At 42.0% G+C, this 21,931-nt stretch overlaps 1 protein-coding gene and 1 pseudogene across 5 annotated transcripts in view; both read left to right on the forward strand.

The window, feature by feature from the left end:
• USP15 (ubiquitin specific peptidase 15) overlaps positions 1 to 21,931 on the forward strand; it is a 155,122-nt gene that overhangs the window by 67,023 nt on the left and 66,168 nt on the right. For all 5 annotated transcript variants that reach the window (XM_077473552.1, XM_077473548.1, XM_077473550.1 and 2 more), the window contains 4 exons: positions 2,277 to 2,421; positions 2,636 to 2,809; positions 16,306 to 16,464; positions 16,633 to 16,857. In XM_077473552.1, the coding sequence (XP_077329678.1) occupies positions 2,277 to 2,421; positions 2,636 to 2,809; positions 16,306 to 16,464; positions 16,633 to 16,857 (703 nt within the window). The remainder of the gene's footprint in view (positions 1 to 2,276; positions 2,422 to 2,635; positions 2,810 to 16,305; positions 16,465 to 16,632; positions 16,858 to 21,931) is intronic.
• On the forward strand, positions 18,656 to 18,774 carry LOC143965458 (5S ribosomal RNA; annotated as a pseudogene).

Consider the following 21,931-nt stretch of genomic DNA (forward strand, 5'->3'; position numbering starts at 1 on the left):
TTTCTACATTTAGGTGCGTGATTGGGGGCAGTAAAGCCACAGCTGCCTGCTTTTACCACTCTCTGGATGCCTTGTGAATAAGCCATAAATTAGTTTTTTTTTTATTTTTTTTTTTTTATATAGAGAGAGATATAGATATAGCTATCTCTCTCTGTATCTCTGTGTTGCATTCATTTTTTTAAAGGAATTTTTGGCAAATAGCATTCAAATATATAAATATATAATGTGTTTCCAGAGTTCAGCTCCTTCGATTTTTCTATCGAGGATATGTCAGGTGGAAAGCTGTCTGACAGGTCCACTGCCTGAGTGAAAGTTTTATATAGTGTACGGCCAGCTTAATCCTGCACAACTAGAAGCTCAGACATCACACATTCTTTGCTTCTACAATTGCTTATATTGGTGTTTTGCATGAGACACTGCTCAAACCAACCTGGTGCTAACGAGATGTGTGGCCTCAGCCAGCGCCGCTCCAGCCATGGTGCTGACACGTTTCACCCTGTCCACTGGGGCTTAGTCACAGAGGTCACCTGGATGAGGCCAGAGATCTTGTTGGCACCAGGTTGGTTTGAGCGACGTCTCATTCAAAACAATTTGACACTTCTGGATTAGTGAACCAAATGCCTTCTCCTATCTTCTGAGCACCAGCAGGGAGATATCCAAGCCTAAGTTTAGAGGGGCGCTTCAAGTTTCTTTGTCATCACTGCTTGTATTGGTGATTTTTGTTTTTGTGACAAATAATAGTGATGCACAATAAGTCAATAAAGCAACAACCACCATTTTGAATGTATTACCTGTGAAATCCTTAGAGGCAGCATTAAAGGTGGACCTGGAGGAAAATGCACCATTCGTTGTGCTGTTGAGATGGTCCCTTGCTTTAAATAATTGGGAGTGCATATCTCTGATAACCCCACCTGGGGCATCAATATAGCCAGCAGAGTGAAGGAGTTGTTGAGAAGACTGACGTGTGCTGTCCTTTGTCCTCATTGCATTCCATTTTATAGGTGTACAGTAAAGAGCGTCCCCACTTTGTGCATTACTGTTTAGTACAGTAATTGCTCTGCTGCAGTTAAATAGCACTGCAGCAGGTGGTATAGACTGGCTAGGGGATTGACAGCAACATGCCCACCATTAATATTATTTACAAACAGCTGGTATAGAAATATGGCCCTCAATATTATGAACAACTCTTCTCATAATGCTTATAAACAGTTTGTCCCTTTCCCTTCAGGTTGAAGGTTTTGGAGCATCCAAGCTATAACCACCAGGCTGAGGAACAGCTTTTTCCTGATGCTTTATTGACAAATCACCCTGAATTATTGCTACTATATATTTGTTTCTTTTCTGAGCATTGCTGCAATTTAAGGTTGATAAAACAGCACTTTATGAATGTTAATATTTTCAATATATGTTTATGCATTTATGTTTATGTATTTTTTTCTCTTGACCTTGATTTTATTGTTAACCTGGACCTGAGTACCTGATTACATTTTTTTTTTCATGCATAACCTGTTTTTGGAATGACGACAAAAAATATCCTGCTCCTTGCTGCAGGGGCAACTAATCAGAAATCAACTTTTAGCTATCATGCCGTTCTGAACTGCTGAAAAAGAAATTATACATGTTTACTTAAAGCGTAACTTCAAACAAAAGGGGGAGTTCCACTTCTTTGCATACTCCCCCCCCCCCCCTGCACTGCCACATTTGGCACTTTTTTTGGGGGGGGGGGGGTAGTGGGTACACGGTTTCAAAAGGTACCCGCACCCACTTCTGGCTCAGATCACTGTGGCAATCTGAGATGAAAGTTCAGCCCTCTTCTTTTACTGCAGTCTTTTGGGTCACATCACAGGTCCCAGAAGACTATGGGACCAATCACAAGGTGCTGCGTGGCTCACACAGGCGCAGTATGAAACCAGCTGTGAAGCCTCAAGGCTTCACTTCCTATTTTCCTTACTCGAGATGCTGGCACCACCACCCGAAGCCTATTGAAGAATCGGCTCGAGTGAGCACAGCATTGGATCCATGAACAGGTAATTGTCCTTACATTAAAAGTCAGAAGCTACAGTATTTGTAGGTGCTGACTTTTAATTTGTTTGGGGGAGCCTGGAGCTCCTTTCTAAGCCTTGTTTTTCTCTGGGCTGTAGGGCATAAATGTTATATTATAGATCAGTCCCTCAGTGTATTCCCTTGTAGGGTCACCTGGCTTGTATATATGTGTTTTTTAAGGCTTTACAGGAATAACTGTTTTTGTTTCCACTATGTTCTGTTTTTTCTTCCAGTGTGAAAAATTCTAACTATTGTCTGCCTTCATATGCTGCTTACAAAAACTATGATTACTCAGAGCCAGGAAGACATAATGAGCAACCAGGACTATGTGGCTTAAGTAACCTGGGAAACACTTGTTTTATGAATTCTGCCATTCAGGTAAAATCACGGGGTCTCTACATGTGTGAGGTTCTTATATATACATGTGCATGCAGTTATGTTCTGTTGCTATACCAGTTTCACATTGTTTCAATACAATGAAGGTTTGAATTTCTCATAATAAGTTTATAGGAATTGTAAGCCATTTTCATGAACAGTGAGGTTTTCAACATTTTTTAATTGTGATTTTGTCATTGTATCATTTTTTTTTCAGTGTTTGAGCAATACACCGCCACTAACTGAATACTTTCTTAATGATAAGTATCAAGATGAACTGAACCTGGATAACCCTTTAGGAATGAGAGGAGAAATAGCCAAATCCTATGCAGAGCTCATCAAACAAATGTGGTCAGGGAAATACAGCTATGTAACTCCAAGAGCATTTAAGGTTAGTTTTCCAGAAATGCTTATTTACAGTAAACCACCTCTTATTTTGTAAACCTCGATTTGGTCTTCTCTTTGTGAATAGTTATGCGATGCATTATACAGGGTTAAAAATATATAACCACGCAACCAGAAGAAGAGGTAATTAGGGCTAACTGCTGCAATCACCGAAATGGTCAGTCCATAGCCAAAAAAGGAGTAAACAAAATAAATGGTGCTGCGCTGTTAGTAATAAGTACAAAGGTGATCAAATAAGTAAAGGTGTAATTGTAAACATCAATATTAGCAATAAATATGTGAAGAAATCCAAACCGTATAAGCAAATATCAAGAAATTGCTGTGATCATATAATCAAGTCCTGTATGACTTGATGGACAAAAGATTAATCTCATGAAAAAATCCAAACAAAGTGCACTTGGATGCAAATAAAATAAATGTCTTAAAAGACTAGATTGGCAATAGGGAGGAAGTGAATGGAGTGCTGGGTTCCCTCTAACATTCTGTGAAAATTGAAAAAATCAAGGTAAGTATCTTTTCCTCTCTTGTGCAGTGACACCTCAGTGCAGGGTGGTCTCTCATCTTACAGCTGTAAGGTAACAGCATAAGAAGACAACAATGAATATCTTGGATGGTGTAATCGATCACACTGTGAACTTCTCGTGAATGACATCAACAAAAATCCTCTAGGAGGCTTCTTTCTCCTGATGGATGATTCCCACTATGTGTATATATTAACGGAACTTCTTTGGAGCCAATGCATATCCTGGGTATCCCTCCCGGGCTTATCCGTATGATATATAGAAGAAATAAGGGGGTTCTGGAGGGTGTAGTATTGTACAGCTGTGGTACTCGCATAAACAGTGTAAAACGCTAATCTCAACGAGTAGCAGGCTCGCACGCTGACGTCACTTCCGGTGCCTGTCTGTCCCAATGCATAGCGTCACACCCAGGGGGTGAATCCCCTGATGACTTCACGTGGGCGTGACACTATGCATTGGGACAGACAGGCACCAGAAGTGAAGTCATCGCGCAAGCTCGCAGCCTGTGGAGATTAGCAGTTTCCACTGTTGTTTATGTGAGTACCACAACTGTTAATTTAATAAAGCATAGTCTGGCAGGCCACCCTGCACTGAGGTGTCACTGCACAAAAGAGAAAAAGACACTTACCTTGATTTTTTTCATTTTTTCTAGATCTAAAAATCTAAATCAGTTCCTGAAGATCCTCTCCTTTCTGGAGTCGATCAGGTCAGTAGTTTCTATCCTACAAGGAGGAAAACTTCTGGCGCCTATCGGCATCAGGGATGTATATCTGTCCATATATTTCCCGCTCACCAAAGGTTTTTGCGGTTCGAAGTAGAACAGCAGCATTTCTGTTTATAGCCATGCTCTTCGGGACAGCTACAGCACCCCGAGTGTTCACCAAAGTGCTAGCCCCACCTCTAGCCAGGTCAAGGGCACAGGGCTTAAACAGTCTTGGCATACCTAGACGATCTATTGCTAATAGACCAATCGGTGTTCAGAGTAAGGTGTACGCATTACACCCAAATACCTGGAAAAGTCTGGGTTGCGTTCTCAACCTACTAAAGTCTTCCTTAAAATCGCTAAAAAAACTGGAGTATTTGGGTCTGATCATAGATACAGCCCAGTAGAGGGGTCTTCTTGCCCAGGCAAAAAAGAAAAAAACTCCATAAAAGAGTTGGTGAGGATGGTCAGGTCAAAAGGAGATCCCTCCATTCGCCTTTGCTTGAGGTTGTTAGAAAGGATGGTGGCTTCATTCGAAGCAGTTCTCTATGCCCAGTTCCATTCGAGACTTTTGGAAAACAATATTCTATTTGCTTGGAACAAAACGATCCAAGCTTTGGACTTGCCAATGCGGCTATCACCACCAGTATCCCAAAGCCTCGATTGGTGGTTACTAAAGAATGTCCTAAAGGGTAAATCCTTCAGACCACTTATCTGGAAAGTGGTAATGACAGAGAAGACAACTGTCCAAGGACAGTGTTCAAGAACCGAAAGAGCCTTGCCCATCAACATCCTAGAGATTCTGGCAGTGCGTCTGGCTCTAAATGCCTGGACTTCCAGGTTAAGGGATTGTCCTGACAGGATCCAATCCATCAATGCCATGGCTGTGGCCTATATCAATCACCAAAAGGGGCACCAAGAATCTCTCAGTGCAGTGAAAGGTGAACCATATTCTAACTTGAGCAGAAAGAAATATTTGTGCCTATCAGCAGTCTTCTTTCTGGGAATAGAGAATTGGCAAGCGCACTACTTGTGCCACCAGCAGATTATTCCCAGTGGAATGGTCTATTCACCCTGACATGTTTCGGGCTGTTTGTCAAGGATGGGGGACTCCGGACGTAGATCTTCTAGCATCCGGAGCAAAATAAAGTTAGTCAACTTTGTGTCCACAACAAAGGATCCATTTGCATGCAGAACAGATGTGTTGGTGATACTGTGGGATCAGCTTTCACTGATCTATGCATTTCCCCCTATTCAATTGCTGCCTCGACTTCTTTGCAGGATCAAGCTGGAAAGAAAACTGGTAATTCTGCCAGCCCCAGCATGGCCCAGAAGGTACGCAGAGATCATAAAGATGGCAGTGGAGGATCTGTGGTCCCTTCCACTAAGGCCAGACCTGCTCTCACAGGGGCCGATATTCCATCCTACTTTACGAACGCTAAATGGCCTGGCTATTGAAACCCACATTCTGAAGAAACGTGGGCTTTCCAGGTCAGTTATCTCAACTTTAATCAATGCAAGGAAACCAGCTTCCAGAACCATATATTATAGAGTTTGGAAGACTTATGTTTCCTGGTGTGAATCCAAGGGTTGGCACCCTCTGAGATTTATCATAGGCAGAATTCTTGCCTTTCTACAATTGGGCATAGAGATGAAGTTGGCGCTGAGTACTATTAAGGACCGAGTCTCAACCTTATCTGATTTACTTGCTTGCTACGTATTCTTTAGTCTGGGGTTTCATGCTAGAAGTGATGCGGATTAATCCATCAGCTAAATCGCCTTTAAGCACTTGGGACTTGAATTTTGTTTTGTCAGTGTTAAATAAAAAGCCATTCGAACCGATACAGCATATTCCCTTAGTCTTTCTGACTAGGAAGCTGGTATTTTTGGTTGCTATATCTTCAGCAAGCAGGGTTTCAGAATTGGCTGCTCTTTCTTGTAAAGAGTCATATTTGACTATTCATGAGGACAGAATGGTGTTACGCCCTTGTCCAAGCTTTTTGCCAAAAGTGGTTTCAAGCTTTCATCTGAATGAAAACATTGTCCTGCCATCGTTTTTCCCAAAACTATGTTCCAGGGAAGAAAAGTCACTACATTGTCTTGATGTGGTGAGAGCAGATAAAATCTATTTAAAAGCAACTGCTCAGATCCGTAAGATTGCAGTCTTATTTATTCTGCCAGAGGGCCCTAAGAAAGGACAGGCAGCATCAAAATCCACTGTTACTAAGTGGATTTGGCAAGTTAGAATTCAAAATTATAATTTAAGGGCTAAGATTCCCCTTTTTCAAGTTAAGGCACACTCTACCAGAGCGGTGGTGCATTTTGGGCAGTGCGTCACCAGGCCTCCATGGCTCAAATCTGTAAGGCTGCAATTTGGTCTTCAGAGCATACATTCACCAAATTTTATCAAGTGGATGTAAGATGGAATGAGGATATCGGCATCGGGCACAGTGTGCTGCGGGCAGCAGTATAAGTCCTCGGGTCTGGGGGTGCCCTACGGGTTGTGTCTTCCTCCCCTCAAGTAGCATTGCTATGGGATGTCCCATTAAGTAAATACTTCAGGCTCTGTGTCCTATGATGCACGATAAAGAAAAATAGGATTTTTATAACGGCTTACCTGTAAAATCCTTTTCTTGTAGTACATCATAGGACACAGAGCCTTAAGTATTTACTTAATGGGTTATAGGCCACCTTCAGGTGTTGACACTGGTAAACCCTTAAGGAAGTTGACTATATAACCCCTCCTCCTTCCAGAAGCACATCAGTTTTTGTAGCCAAGCAATATACTTCTACCCCATAAAAAGAGGAGCGGGACCTCTGTGTCCTATGATGTACTCCAAGAAAAGGATTTTTACAGGTAAGCGGTTATAAAAATCCTATTTTTCATACAAGTACATGTTACAGGAGACAGATATTCAGAATATGAAATGTTGGGTTTACATATCCTTTAAGGCCTCCTTTACACAGGTGATTACCTGCAAATACCAGATTCAAGCGGGAAGAATCAACAGGTTCTTGCCCCTAAAATGATAGGTGTATGCGAATAGCGGTGCCCACTTAGCCTATACAAAGTATTGACAGGCTGACCTAACCTTTTGTTGTTCATACGTAGCTAAGCAGTTACCTGCAGTTAGGGACAGATATGTGAACCCAAACAACTGTGTACAGGCTTGGACATCCATCCCTATTCATGGGTAACCAATTATTGTATGCAGCAACATGCACAGTGGTGGCTGCTATCAGCCTGCCATAACTTTGTACAGGCTGCGTGGCCGCCACTTTTCGCATACACCTGTTGTCCCAGCTACAAGAAATCAGCTGATTCTTGCTGCATGGAAAATAAATCTGCCTAAGGACACCCGCTTATTCAGTTGTTCACCCATCAAGGGTTCTTGATATTTGCATAACTCTTCTCAAGAGCCAACCGAATACTTGCATCAGAGCTAAGGACTCTTTGAGTATAGTGGGTGCTGGGATGTTTTTAGGAAGCTATGTATGGTACAATGCCACTACCTCCCATTAACGATAATCTTCCAGTATTGCATTGAGAAGCTCAGAGTTTCAATGATGACATCATCGAGTCTTAAGTATTATATATTTATAATTAAAAAAAGGTTTTATTTAAAAAAAATAAAAAATCATTAGAATTTCGATGGTGGGAAGGAAGAGCCAGGGAAGGCAATATATAACCAAGGTAAACTTCAGCTATAAGGTAAAATCTACACTAACATAAGAAGCAAAGTTCATAAAGTCTTTATTTGCATAAGATTTTCAGGGGTGGCCAGTGTAATTAAGATTGAAGCAGACACCTTTAAACCCTTTTCACACTGGGGCCCCAGCCGCGTTCTCAGTAAAGCAGTTCGTTTTAGTGGTGCTCTACCGCTGTTTCGTTTCAATATATTTTATTTTGCATCAAGAAAATGAAACAGAGTCATTGTAGATATGACTAAAACACAGCAAGAGGTAATACAAATGTGCAAACAGTCATAATCCTGAAATTGCCAAGCGGGTTGACAGTCAAACAAAACAATATAAAATGATCCAGGAGCCAATACAAAGTAAGGATTATAGGGAGTACAAACTTATGCACCCGGATAAGTCAATAGCCTCTAATAGACCGGAACTAACTTATACATTTGTTCAAAATCCTAGTTAGAAAAAATGCCAAGGAAGGAGGGAGGGTCCTCCGCCACCCCATAAGGGCTCTTGCTGTGGCCGAGGACCCCTATCCTCCTGCCAAAACTAAAGTCAGAGAGGACTAGGATCATGCTCACCAGAGATACTGATCTAAACAATTAAACCAAAATAGGTAACAAAAACATATTGCATAACTACAATGCAAGAAATAACCAGAGATGAATATAACAACATCCCGGACGGGCATAGGAGCCCAACGTATCTAGTTGAGTGCATATAACCCAGTTTCCTGGGAGCCGAGAACAACAGACTGTAGCCTACATTGTATTGCAAGGGCAGATTCTGAGTTCGGCTTGATTGACCCTGCTCTACAATGGAGCGCTCTACCGCTGTTTAAGCTGCGCTTTTGCTCTGCTTTTCTGCTGCTTGCGGGGTGCTTTTAACCCCAAAGAAGGGGTTAAAGCTCCTGTGTTGCGGTGCAACCGAATCACTTTTCAGGCACTTAGGAAGTGCTGCCCATTCTTTGCAATGGGCAGGGGCATTTTGGGGGCGCTGTATACAGCACTCCTAACCTGCACCAAAGATGCTGTCTGCAGGACTTTTCCGAACGTCCCACAAGCGCACCGCCGGGGTGTGAAAGCACCCATTGCAGAGAATAAGAGGTCGTTTTCTGGCGATATTTCTAGTGGTAAAATGCCTGAAAACTGCCTCAGTGTGAAAGGGGTTTTAGTGTTATGTTATAGAGTAAATTTTGTGAAAAACAGTGTAGCGCTTATTTGTTTTTACCACATTACAATGTGACCAATGTAGTCAATACATGTATTAGACTATGCAAAGAAATAAACACACATTTAAACATTCATTGCTGTATGTGCAAAGCTAGAATGTCCAGACAAATATATGAAAAAATGTGTCCAAAGAAAAAATGGAACAAACAGCATGGAAACAAGTGAAGAGTTCTCCGAATTTTCCAAAGTATCTGTGTGTGATACGATGAAGTGAAGACAGTCCTACACCTTCTCCAAGGAATAATCACACAATCACCGCGTGAACCCTCCACCGCATAAAATGGGGGCTTACCAGATTTAATAGATCCTACTCAAAATTATATTTGGAGGATCATATATGCTTGTAGATATACATAGGCTGTTTTTTGGGGTGTTGTCCTTTTCTGAAAGACTTTCAAGTGTGGCTATTTCCTCTGCGGTATGTCTCCATCCACATAAATCATCATAGGTAGTGGGATAGATATAAAGGAAGAAAGCAGGGACCACAATAGTGTAACTCCGTTTTTCGTTTCAAGTAATTTAATAAAAAATTATCAAACTCACGTGTACAAAGAACATAAGCGCTTTTTCAATAAAATCTCAGGCTGCAGTGAAGTCCCGACGCGTTTCGTCTTAAGCAGACATCATCTGGGGTACAACTTCAAGGCAGCCCTCCAGTATATATAGCCAGACCCTCAATCAGGCCTAGATTTCCTCCATTAGTGTCACCACACATCATTTCCGGTATCCAACATGGCCGCCGGCGTGCGTTCCACGCCTCTTTTTAATAGTATGAATGGTCTGGTCAAATAACTGGTGCATCCCATACTCTTATGTATATTGGACGAATCGCTTCCGTGTATCTAAACAAAGGCGAACGTCCTAACGTACGCCAGCAACGTCCAAATGGAACGCAGGCATAAACACTGAAATGTTCAGCCGATCTTTTAACCTCAGCGGAAGTAAAATAAACGTGACCCCCCGCGTATCTCACGAACGGAAGTGGTCAACCTGGAACGTATATCAACATCCGGGCGCCATAACGTCACTTCCGTGTCCCCGTACTCGAAAAATAAAAAATAGACGTGTAAAAGGACGCCATCTCTGAGGTATTATACAGATCAGCACAAGAACAAATCTCTTATATATATTAAATAGAAAAAATATAGAGTGTGTATTCTGAGCTGAGGGATGTATCTGGTAGAAAAAATTTGATAAAAAATAAGTAAAAAATATATGAATAAAAAACATTAAACATTCGGACGCTGCATCCAATAGGAACACAGTGCCTATGATCACATATTAGCTTGTGTAACCATATTTCCCAGGAAAGGTAAATTAAAAGGCAAATTTCGCAAAAAAGGTTTTTTCTAGTAATTTTACCCAAAGAAATTGTTATAATCTACATAAAGGTATTAACTGAAAAATAAGTAAAAAAATGACCGAATCAAATCGGATAGGCGATTATCACATCGTAACACTCTTATATGAACGATGGCCTACGCAATAAAGGGATTTTTATTCTAATTTTAAAAATTGGAAAAAAGTTAAAAATATATATAAAAAAAAAAAAAAAATATAGTCATAAGTTTTGAAGTATATGTATATATGCTCAAATATGGCGCTCTGTTAATATAATGGCCTAATCGAAAGGAGACCGAAAGCAATATGTGCTAACATATTAGGTGGACCAAACCCAAGTCATCTTTAACCATCTACAAATATACACAAAGTACATTTTCCCACATATTCCTACCGTGTACACCAAAAAAAGAAAAATGAAATAAAGATAAAGGTATAGATAAAAGAGATGGACAAACCTCAACTATCATCAATGAATGCATCCATATTGCACACCAAGTCCAAACCAACCGGGGAGTGGGACCCAACGCCATGCATCAACCATCGTCGATGAATGCATTGATGTCCCACTCCACGTTTAGACCAAACGGGGAGTAGGACTTAATAGTGTATATCCAATACGTCTCTAACTTGGATACGCCTCTGGTCATGGCACCCCCCCTCCAGGGTGGCGTATACTTATCAATAATCAAAAACTCTGTTCCTGTAGGATCACTGTTGTGACACTGCTTGTAGTGTCTGGGGACAGTGTGTTTTGAATCTTTACTCTTGATAAGAGATATATGTTCGCCTACCCTGATTGCAAATGTCCTGATTGTCCTTCCTACATATTGCTTGCCGCAGGGGCAGGTGATTAAATATACCACATACCTGGTATCACAAGTGCAAAAAGGCTTAATACTACCGTATATACTCGAGTATAGGCCGACCCGAATATAAGCCGAGGCCCCCAATTTACCCCCAAAAAACTGGAAAACTTATTGACTCGTGTATAAGCCGAGGGTGAGACATGGCTGTCCATCCCTGTGTGTCCGTCCATCCCTGTGTGTGTGTCCGTCCATCCATCCCTGTGTGTGTGTCCATCCATCCATCCATCCATCCATCCATCCCTGTGTGTGTGTCCGTCCATCCATCCCTGTGTGTGTATCCATCCATCCATCCATCCCTGTGTGTGTGTGTGTGTGTGTGTGTGTGTGTGTGTATCCATCCATCCATCCATCCCTGTGTGTGTGTGTGTGTGTGTGTATCCATCCATCCATCCATCCCTGTGTGTGTGTGTGTGTGTGTGTGTGTGTGTGTCCGTGCAGCCTTGTGTGTGTGTCCAGCCTACCTGTGTCCCAAGCCTCCGTCCCGAGCCGCCGTCGTCCCGAGCCTCCTCTGTCCCGTGCCTCCTCTGTCCCGTGCCTCCTCTGTCCCGTGCCTCCTCTGTCCCGTGCCTCCTCCGTTCCGTGCCTCCTCCGTCCCGTGTCGTGCCGATGGATCGCCGCTCTTCTCGGCGGCCATTCTACAATTCAAAAGCCGCGCCTCCGTCCTCCGCCTGTGATAGGCGGAACACTCAATTTCCCAGCAGCCTGTGTTCCGCCTATCACGGACATCCTCTCATACTCGTCCGTAGTATGAGAATGAACGGATGTCCGTGATAGGCGGAACACTGACTGCTGGGAAATTCAGTGTTCCGCCTATCACAGGCGGAGGCGGAGAAGGAGGCGCGGCTTTTGAATTTTAATGTCCGCCGTCTGTCTGCTCGATACGCTGATCGAGCAGTCAGACAGCGGTGACTCGAGTATAAGCTGAGGGGGCACTTTCAGCCTCAAAAAAGAGGCTGAAAATCTCGGCTTATACTCGAGTATATACGGTATGTGTCTTATTAGTAGTTGTAGAAATAAATTCAGTGGCCTTACGTCTCCCCAAGGTATTGTATCTACATACACTGCACTTTTTACAGGGGGATTGTTATTCTGGACAAAGAACAGTATAAAGCTGAAATGTGCAGGATATTAGAAGAACCGGGGACATATAAACTACTCCCCAACAATCCCACAAGTCTTTACAAAAGACAACTTAAGAGCCTTGTCGAGAAGGGATACGACTCGAAAATTTTGAATAAGAAAGAAAAATCGTTTTTGATCCCTATTGCTCCAAGAATTCCCACTATATATTATTTGCCAAAGATTCATAAAGATGCGATTAATCCTCCCGGCAGGCCTATAGTGAGTGGTATCAATTCTATCACCTCACGTATAGGTCGATATATAGATTCTTATCTGCAACCTTTAGTGAAAAAAACTCCTTCGTATCTTAAGAACACAGGAGCGACAATTAGGAGATTGGCAAATATAATTCCCCAGGATGAATGCATTATTGCCACAGCAGATGTGGCTTCTTTATATACTTGCATTCCACATAGAAGGGGTATAGAAGCTGTCCGCTATTTTTTGGATCAGGAAGATTCTCTAGCGTCATTTCAACGTGATTACCTCATTGAACTGCTCGAGTTTGCAACCGAGCATAATTATTTTTGGTTCAATGGGAATTACTACTCACAGCAGAGAGGTGTAGCAATGGGGGCCAAATTTGCCCCCAGTCTTGCCAATTTATTCATGGCAAAGTGGGAGGAGGATGTCGTCTATGCCCATCATAGCCCTTCGTTGGTTTTATGGGCAAGATATATAGACGACATCCTCCTCCTATGGAATGGCACACCTGAATCACTAAGGGAATTTTTTGATACTCTAAATCACAATGATAGGGGTATTTCTTTATCGCTAGAGATGAGTACCTCTAAGATCAACTTCTTGGATCTAGAAATTGAAATAGTAAACAATAAATTTGTGTTCAAAACACATTTTAAAGAAACAGATCGGAACAGCTTCATTCCCCTAGATAGCTGCCACCACAGAGCGTGGCTTAATTCGGTTCCACGAAGCCAGTTTCTACGTCTTCGGAGGAACTGTACAGATCTAGAGACATTCAGAATGCAAGCCAAAAACCTTAGGCAGAAATTTGAAGATAAGGGGTATGATAGAGCAATTTTGGATAGGGAAATATGTAAAGTTGCGGAAACCAATAGAGAGGACCTCATTGTTGAGAAAACACAAAATGCACCTGATGATACTTATAGATGGTCTATGTTAACAACGTTTTCATCACAGCACAGACAGATCAAGTCTATTATAAACAAACACTGGAGTATACTAAAAAATGACTCTGTGTTGGGCCCCAAGCTACCCGAACAAGCAAAGATACTCTTCAGGGGAGTTCCATCCCTACAGAATAGTATAGCCCCCAATATCCTAGATCCACCTAATCGTCCATCCTTTTTCCACAACATGACGGGTTTCTACCCCTGTAAAAAGTGCAGTGTATGTAGATACAATACCTTGGGGAGACGTAAGGCCACTGAATTTATTTCTACAACTACTAATAAGACACATAGTATTAAGCCTTTTTGCACTTGTGATACCAGGTATGTGGTATATTTAATCACCTGCCCCTGCGGCAAGCAATATGTAGGAAGGACAATCAGGACATTTGCAATCAGGGTAGGCGAACATATATCTCTTATCAAGAGTAAAGATTCAAAACACACTGTCCCCAGACACTACAAGCAGTGTCACAACAGTGATCCTACAGGAACAGAGTTTTTGATTATTGATAAGTATACGCCACCCTGGAGGGGGGGTGCCATGACCAGAGGCGTATCCAAGTTAGAGACGTATTGGATATACACTATTAAGTCCTACTCCCCGTTTGGTCTAAACGTGGAGTGGGACATCAATGCATTCATCGACGATGGTTGATGCATGGCGTTGGGTCCCACTCCCCGGTTGGTTTGGACTTGGTGTGCAATATGGATGCATTCATTGATGATAGTTGAGGTTTGTCCATCTCTTTTATCTATACCTTTATCTTTATTTCATTTTTCTTTTTTTGGTGTACACGGTAGGAATATGTGGGAAAATGTACTTTGTGTATATTTGTAGATGGTTAAAGATGACTTGGGTTTGGTCCACCTAATATGTTAGCACATATTGCTTTCGGTCTCCTTTCGATTAGGCCATTATATTAACAGAGCGCCATATTTGAGCATATATACATATACTTCAAAACTTATGACTATATTTGTTTTTTTTTGTTTTTTTATATATTTTTAACTTTTTTCCAATTTTTAAAATTAGAATAAAAATCCCTTTATTGCGTAGGCCATCGTTCATATAAGAGTGTTACGATGTGATAATCGCCTATCCGATTTGATTCGGTCATTTTTTTACTTATTTTTCAGTTAATACCTTTATGTAGATTATAACAATTTCTTTGGGTAAAATTACTAGAAAAAACCTTTTTTGCGAAATTTGCCTTTTAATTTACCTTTCCTGGGAAATATGGTTACACAAGCTAATATGTGATCATAGGCACTGTGTTCCTATTGGATGCAGCGTCCGAATGTTTAATGTTTTTTATTCATATATTTTTTACTTATTTTTTATCAAATTTTTTCTACCAGATACATCCCTCAGCTCAGAATACACACTCTATATTTTTTCTATTTAATATATATAAGAGATTTGTTCTTGTGCTGATCTGTATAATACCTCAGAGATGGCGTCCTTTTACACGTCTATTTTTTATTTTTCGAGTACGGGGACACGGAAGTGACGTTATGGCGCCCGGATGTTGATATACGTTCCAGGTTGACCACTTCCGTTCGTGAGATACGCGGGGGGTCACGTTTATTTTACTTCCGCTGAGGTTAAAAGATCGGCTGAACATTTCAGTGTTTATGCCTGCGTTCCATTTGGACGTTGCTGGCGTACGTTAGGACGTTCGCCTTTGTTTAGATACACGGAAGCGATTCGTCCAATATACATAAGAGTATGGGATGCACCAGTTATTTGACCAGACCATTCATACTATTAAAAAGAGGCGTGGAACGCACGCCGGCGGCCATGTTGGATACCGGAAATGATGTGTGGTGACACTAATGGAGGAAATCTAGGCCTGATTGAGGGTCTGGCTATATATACTGGAGGGCTGCCTTGAAGTTGTACCCCAGATGATGTCTGCTTAAGACGAAACGCGTCGGGACTTCACTGCAGCCTGAGATTTTATTGAAAAAGCGCTTATGTTCTTTGTACACGTGAGTTTGATAATTTTTTATTAAATTACTTGAAACGAAAAACGGAGTTACACTATTGTGGTCCCTGCTTTCTTCCTTTATATCTATCCCACTACCTATGATGATTTATGTGGATGGAGACATACCGCAGAGGAAATAGCCACACTTGAAAGTCTTTCAGAAAAGGACAACACCCCAAAAAACAGCCTATGTATATCTACAAGCATATATGATCCTCCAAATATAATTTTGAGTAGGATCTATTAAATCTGGTAAGCCCCCATTTTATGCGGTGGAGGGTTCACGCGGTGATTGTGTGATTATTCCTTGGAGAAGGTGTAGGACTGTCTTCACTTCATCGTATCACACACAGATACTTTGGAAAATTCGGAGAACTCTTCACTTGTTTCCATGCTGTTTGTTCCATTTTTTCTTTGGACACATTTTTTCATATATTTGTCTGGACATTCTAGCTTTGCACATACAGCAATGAATGTTTAAATGTGTGTTTATTTCTTTGCATAGTCTAATACATGTATTGACTACATTGGTCACATTGTAATGTGGTAAAAACAAATAAGCGCTACACTGTTTTTCACAAAATTTATTATGTCACATTTGCACACCTAGATGTTGTGTTAGCTGCTGTTTGTATACTGGTTACACATTTGAATAGCGCAGTGTTTTTGCTCTTTTTGTAATTATGTTATAGAGTACAATATGAATTTGTGTGTTTTATCAAATCAGCACATTTGCTTTAAACCTCTTCAAACTTTCATGTAGTATAAGTGGATATTTGCCCTACTGGCTTTTGTGACCTATACTATTTCTAATAAAAGCAAACTAATTTTAGATTTTTACATTGTTTTTTTGTAGACTCAGGTAGGCCGCTTTGCACCTCAGTTTTCTGGTTATCAGCAGCAGGATTGCCAAGAACTACTTGCTTTCTTATTAGATGGCTTACATGAAGATTTAAATCGAATTAGAAAGAAGCCTTACATCCAACTAAAAGATGCAGAAGGAAGGCCAGACGAGGTACTTGTCATGTCTGAATTCTTGTGCAGATCCTGTCTCTTATTAATAGTGACAGTGCTTTCAAGATAGTCTGCTCTTGTGTGTCATATTAACAGTTCAAGTGTCAACCAATCCTAACTGTGAAGAAATGAATAGTCATGTTGTATTTATATTCATTTCATATTGCAGGTGGTGGCTGAAGAAGCCTGGGAGAACCATATAAAGCGCAATGACTCCATTATAGTTGATATATTTCACGGGCTATTTAAGTCCACCCTAGTATGTCCTGAATGTTCAAAAATTTCTGTTACTTTTGATCCTTTTTGTTACTTAACACTTCCGCTACCGATGAAGAAAGAGCGTACCCTGGAAGTCTATCTCGTTAGACTGGATCCCCTTTCCAAGCCTATGCAGGTAGGGTTAAATTAATGTGTTGTGATTAATGAATTGAAGCATCAAACTATTTATTTCTAAAAGTAAACATTAGATGATTGAGCATGTACTGCAGTCACCAGCAGAACCATTTATTACATTTTTTTTTTTTATATCCAGATCTTGCAAACAGATTTATATAATGTGCCATACTTAAAGCCCTCCGAGCTATTTTTTTTTTCCCATGCAGTGGCGTTATGCCCGCACTGCATGGCTCAATCGCTTCTTTTTCTTTAATCGTACATCACGGGACACAGAGCCATAGTAATTACTATGTGGGTTTTAGTCCACCTTCAGGTGCTGGACACTGGCACACACTAAACAGGAAGTTGCCTCCCTATATAACCCCTCCCACTACCGGGAGTATCTCCGTTTTTTGCCAGTGTCTAAGGTGTTGGTCACGAGTGAAGATGTGCTGTGCTGAGCTCCACTGGAGCAATCCTTGCTGGGGCTAGCTATGCAGCCAGATCCATTCAAAGTGTCTTTTAGGCTGAATTGAATGGTACTTCACGAGGAAGAGCATCAGGAGAAAAACTGAAAAAAAACAAAAAAAATCAGCATGTCACTCTTCTCGGCAGCTTACAGGCTCTCTCCTCGCCATTTTTTTTCCCCTCACATGACGATCCTGTAGGATCAGAGGCCCACGCTCTTGTGGGAAAACGCGTTTTTAGAAAAAAAAAAAAGCAAGAGGAGGGGGGGGGGGGTAGGTGAAGGCGAGAGAGGGGGCGGAGCTTAGCGCGGCATTGGCATTCTCTAACGTCCAGTGCGGGAATGTGTTTTTTAAAGCACCATTATTACTGCTGCAAGCTGACGGAGGGACACAAGAGTGTAGAGGGGCATGGAAGAGGTTTGGTGATGCAGGGATTCCTTTTGACACATTTACTATTGCATCAGGCGGAGCATTAATAGCAACAGCAGTGGCTGGACTATTGCTCAAACAATGGATGCAATTTCTTCTGGTGGTACCTCTGATTTTTGCATTGGGCTATGGTCAGCAGGGGGGGTTGAAACACCCCCAAAAAAGAGCTAAAAGGGTCTCCCTCAAGCTCAGGAAACCCTGTCGACGAGCTTGCCACTCCCCTTGGCACTGTCTTGCCCAATCACAGTCCGGGCAAATCATTGGGCTCTGCCTCCACAGGGATGGAGAAGCAGAGAATAGTCAGCCGATACGCAGGTGGGTGATCCCTTCATGTTTCCTCTCTTCCTCTTCAGCTGCCAGCTGTAAGGTGTAATGCCTGTACCCCCACCGATGGTTGCCCTTCATTTCATTTTCAGTGTGTAGCTCTGCTTTCCAATCTACCTACTGCACCTCGAGTACAAGGGTTCTGGCTCCCCTTCTAGCCATATTGTGGGCCCAATGTATAACGATTATGGTTTACCTAGTTGATCTGTTCTTGACAGACCGGTCGATACCCCGCTTAGACCAAAGTGTGGTCACCACATTCGACTACCTGGAATATCTAGGTTGGATTCTCAACCTAGGAGAAATCTTCTTTAAAACCATGAAGAAGGCTAAAATACTTGGGTCAGAACATGGGTACACCCAGAAAAGGGTATTTTACCCCAGGCAAAGATCAGCGCTATAAAGGAACTGATTTAGGTGGTCGATGCAAAATGAATTTCTCATATTCAACTTTGCATGAGGTTGTTGGGAACCATGGTGACTTCATTCGAGGCTGTCCCTTATGCTCAGTTTCATTCAAGACTGCTGCAAAACAGTATCCTATCGGCTTGAAACAAAGGGTTCAAGCTCTACATTCCCAATGTGTCCGACTCCAAAGCCTACAGCCACATTACCCTGATAGCGCCCAATCTCGTCTGATCTAGGAGGCTAAGCAGGGTCAGGCCTGGTTAGTACCCGAATGAAAGACCAACTGGAAATACCAGATGCTGTAGGCTGGGTGCGCTGGAGCCTCAGTTTATTGTTAATATCCAAAAATCTGCAAAGGGGAAAATCCTTCAGTTACTTGGGAAATAGTATTAACATATGCCAACCTTTTTTTGTTTAGGTTGGGGAACAGTCCTGAAAAAGGCAACTGTCCAAGAGAGTGGCCCAGATCAGAAATGGCCTTGCTTATTTACATTTTTAGAAATTCAGGCAAAGCACTTGGTCCTGGGGGCCTGAACGTTCGTGACGTGACGGTATTGTCCTGTCAGGATTCAATCCGTCAATGCCACAGCAATGGCATATATTAATAGGGGGCACAATAAGTTGTGCGGCCCAGAGAAAGGTGAACCATATCCTATCTTGGGCAGAAAACAATGTACTTTGCCTATCCGGCAGTCTACATTCTAGGAATAGAAAATTGGCAGGCGGACTAATTGAGTCGCCAGCAGTTGTTCCTGGGAGAATTGTTCCTTCACCCCGATATCTTCCTGTCAATATGTCAAAGATGGGGGATCCCAGACATAGATCTGTTTGTGTCCAGGTTCAACAAAGAAATCAACAACTTTGTGTCAAGAACAAAGGAACCGCTAGCATGCAGAACAGATACCTTGCTATTCCCATAGAATCGGTTCCCACTGATTTATGCATTCCATCCTATTCTGCCTGCATCCATGGCTTCTTCGCAGGATCAAGCAGGAAGGGAAGTCGTTGATTCTTGTGACCCCCAGTGGGGCCCAGGAAATCTTGGTATGCAGAGATCGTAAAGATGGCAGAAGGGACCCATGGACCCTACCATAATGGCCAGACCTTCTCTCGCAAGGTCTGGAATTGCATCCTACTTCACAAAAGCTAAATTTAACAGTTTGGCTATTGAGACCCACACTCTGAAGAAGCGTGGGCTCTCAGGTTCAGTCGTTTTTTACCTTGGTTAATGCAAGGGAGCCGGCCTCCATAATTATATATTATGGAGTCTGGGAAACATATGTCTCCTGGTGTAAAACCAGGAGCTGCACCTCAGGAAATAGGTCAAATGTAGAGTCCTTGACTTTTCTGCATATGGGGTGAGAAATAAAGCTGGCCTTGAGTGCTTTCTAAGGACAGGTCTCGGCCTTTTCTGTATTATTTCAATGACCACTTGCTTTGCATTCTTTGGTTCATAACTTTATTCAGGGGGTAACACGGCTTAATCTCTGGTTAGGTAACCTGTGAACCATTGGGACTTGAATTTTGTTGGCATTACAAAACAGTCTTTTTTTTGGGGGCCAATACGACATATTCCCTTGGTCCTTTTTTGACAAGGAAACTTTTTTTTTTTTTTCTGGTAACCATATCTGCTGCAAGAAGGGTATCAGAATTGGCTGCTCTTTCTTGTAAAGAGCCATATTTTTTTGTTCACAAGGTTAAGGTAGTATTGCGCCCTCATTCCTATCTTTTTAACAAAGGTAGTATCAGGTTTTTATCTAAACCAGGATATTGTTCTATCTTTGTTTTTCCAGAACCCTGTTCTTTGGAAGAAAAATCACTACATTCTCTTGATGTGGTGAGAGCAGTCAAAGTCTACTTTAAGATTGCACAGATTTGGAATACTGATGTTTTGTTTGTGTTGCCTGAAGGTCCTAAAAGAGGACAGGCAGCATTGAAATCTACTATTCTAAATAGATTTGACAAGTAATCATTCAAGTTTATGGTTTGAAGAGGTAGATTCCTCCCTCTCAAATTAAAATGCAGCTGTTAGTGCTTCGTGGGCAGTGCATCACCAAGCCTCCATGGCTCAATTCTAAAAGGCCGCAACTTGGTCTTCAATCCATACATTTACCAGATTCTATCTGGTGGATGTAAAAAGACATGATGATGTCGCCTTTGGGCGCAGTGTATTGCAGGCAGCAGTATAAATCCTCTGATCTCATGGTGCCCTAGTTTGGTTGTGTCTCCCTCCCCTCAGTTGTCATTGCTCTGGGACATCCCACATAGTAATTACTATGGCTCTGTTTCCCGTGATGTACAGTTAAAGAAAACAGGATTGTTATAACAGCTTACCTGTAAATCCTTTTCTTTTGAGGTACATCACGGGACACAGGTCCCGCCCCTCTTTCTAGTATACACGTGTATTGCTTTGCTACAAAACTGAGATACTCCCGGTAGTGGGAGGGGCTATTTAGGGAGGCAACTTCCTATTTAGGCTGTGCCAGTGTCCAGCACCTGAAGGTGGACTATAACCCACATAGTAATTACTATGGCTCTGTGTCCCATGATGTACTTCAAAATAAAAGGATTTTACAGGTAAGCTGTTATAAAAATCAAATTTTTCTGGGGGTGAATACAAACTTTATACTCACCTGATCTGCCAGACCTCTGGAAAACCGTGCTCCCCCATGGTCCAGCAGTGGACTGTTCCTGTCTGGAACATGTTATAGTTTTGCTGACGTCTGGAACAGTCCATTTTAAAGGCTGCTGGTCCGCGCAGGTGCCGGACCACTCTTGTGCGGGTAGGATCTGTGGATCAAGTAAGTGCATCTCCACTGTCCTTTCCCCAAGAATAAAAACGTTAACCCATGCAGTGCAGGCACAGCCCCACTGCCTGTAGATTAGCCTATAAGGATTCCGTGTAGAAGTGGTTATACTGGGGGTGATGAAGGTCAGCTTGTGAGTGGATTTTCAATCCTTCCTATGCAAAATCCTGGGATATCAATCTGTTGCAAAGAGATATTTTGTTCTATATGTAAAAGTACTCATAGAAATGACATGGTGTTCAACCATTTTCTGTGTGCATGCAGAAACCATCCCCCAAGGTAGATGATAATTGGTTGGTGGAAAACCTTGTATGAGTACAATGATATACCAGTTAAGATGAGTTGTTACGTGAAGTGTCTGCATGCAGCCCCCTCCCCCAATCTCCCCTGCCTAGACATGGACATGAACATTTGGCCTTGCTTAGTTAGGATTCATTATTATAGGCAAAAACCACTAGCCCTAGGTATCTGAGGACTGTTAGATTGCTTCTGCCTGACCACACTCTTAAGCTGGCCATAGATCCTGTCAGCAGACCAATGAGTATACTGACTTTAATTAAATAGGCTTTGTTTTGGGCTTTATCCGTGTTTTATTTGAAATCCAAGTGAATGCAGACCGTGAAGCTGACATCTATCAGTGCCTGCATGTACTTTCAGG

The sequence above is a fragment of the Lithobates pipiens genome, unplaced genomic scaffold, assembly GCF_037356315.1.
Source record: "Lithobates pipiens isolate NorthernLeopardFrog02 unplaced genomic scaffold, aLitPip1_a1.2 Scaffold_8, whole genome shotgun sequence".
In the NCBI taxonomy this organism is placed as follows: domain Eukaryota; kingdom Metazoa; phylum Chordata; class Amphibia; order Anura; family Ranidae; genus Lithobates; species Lithobates pipiens.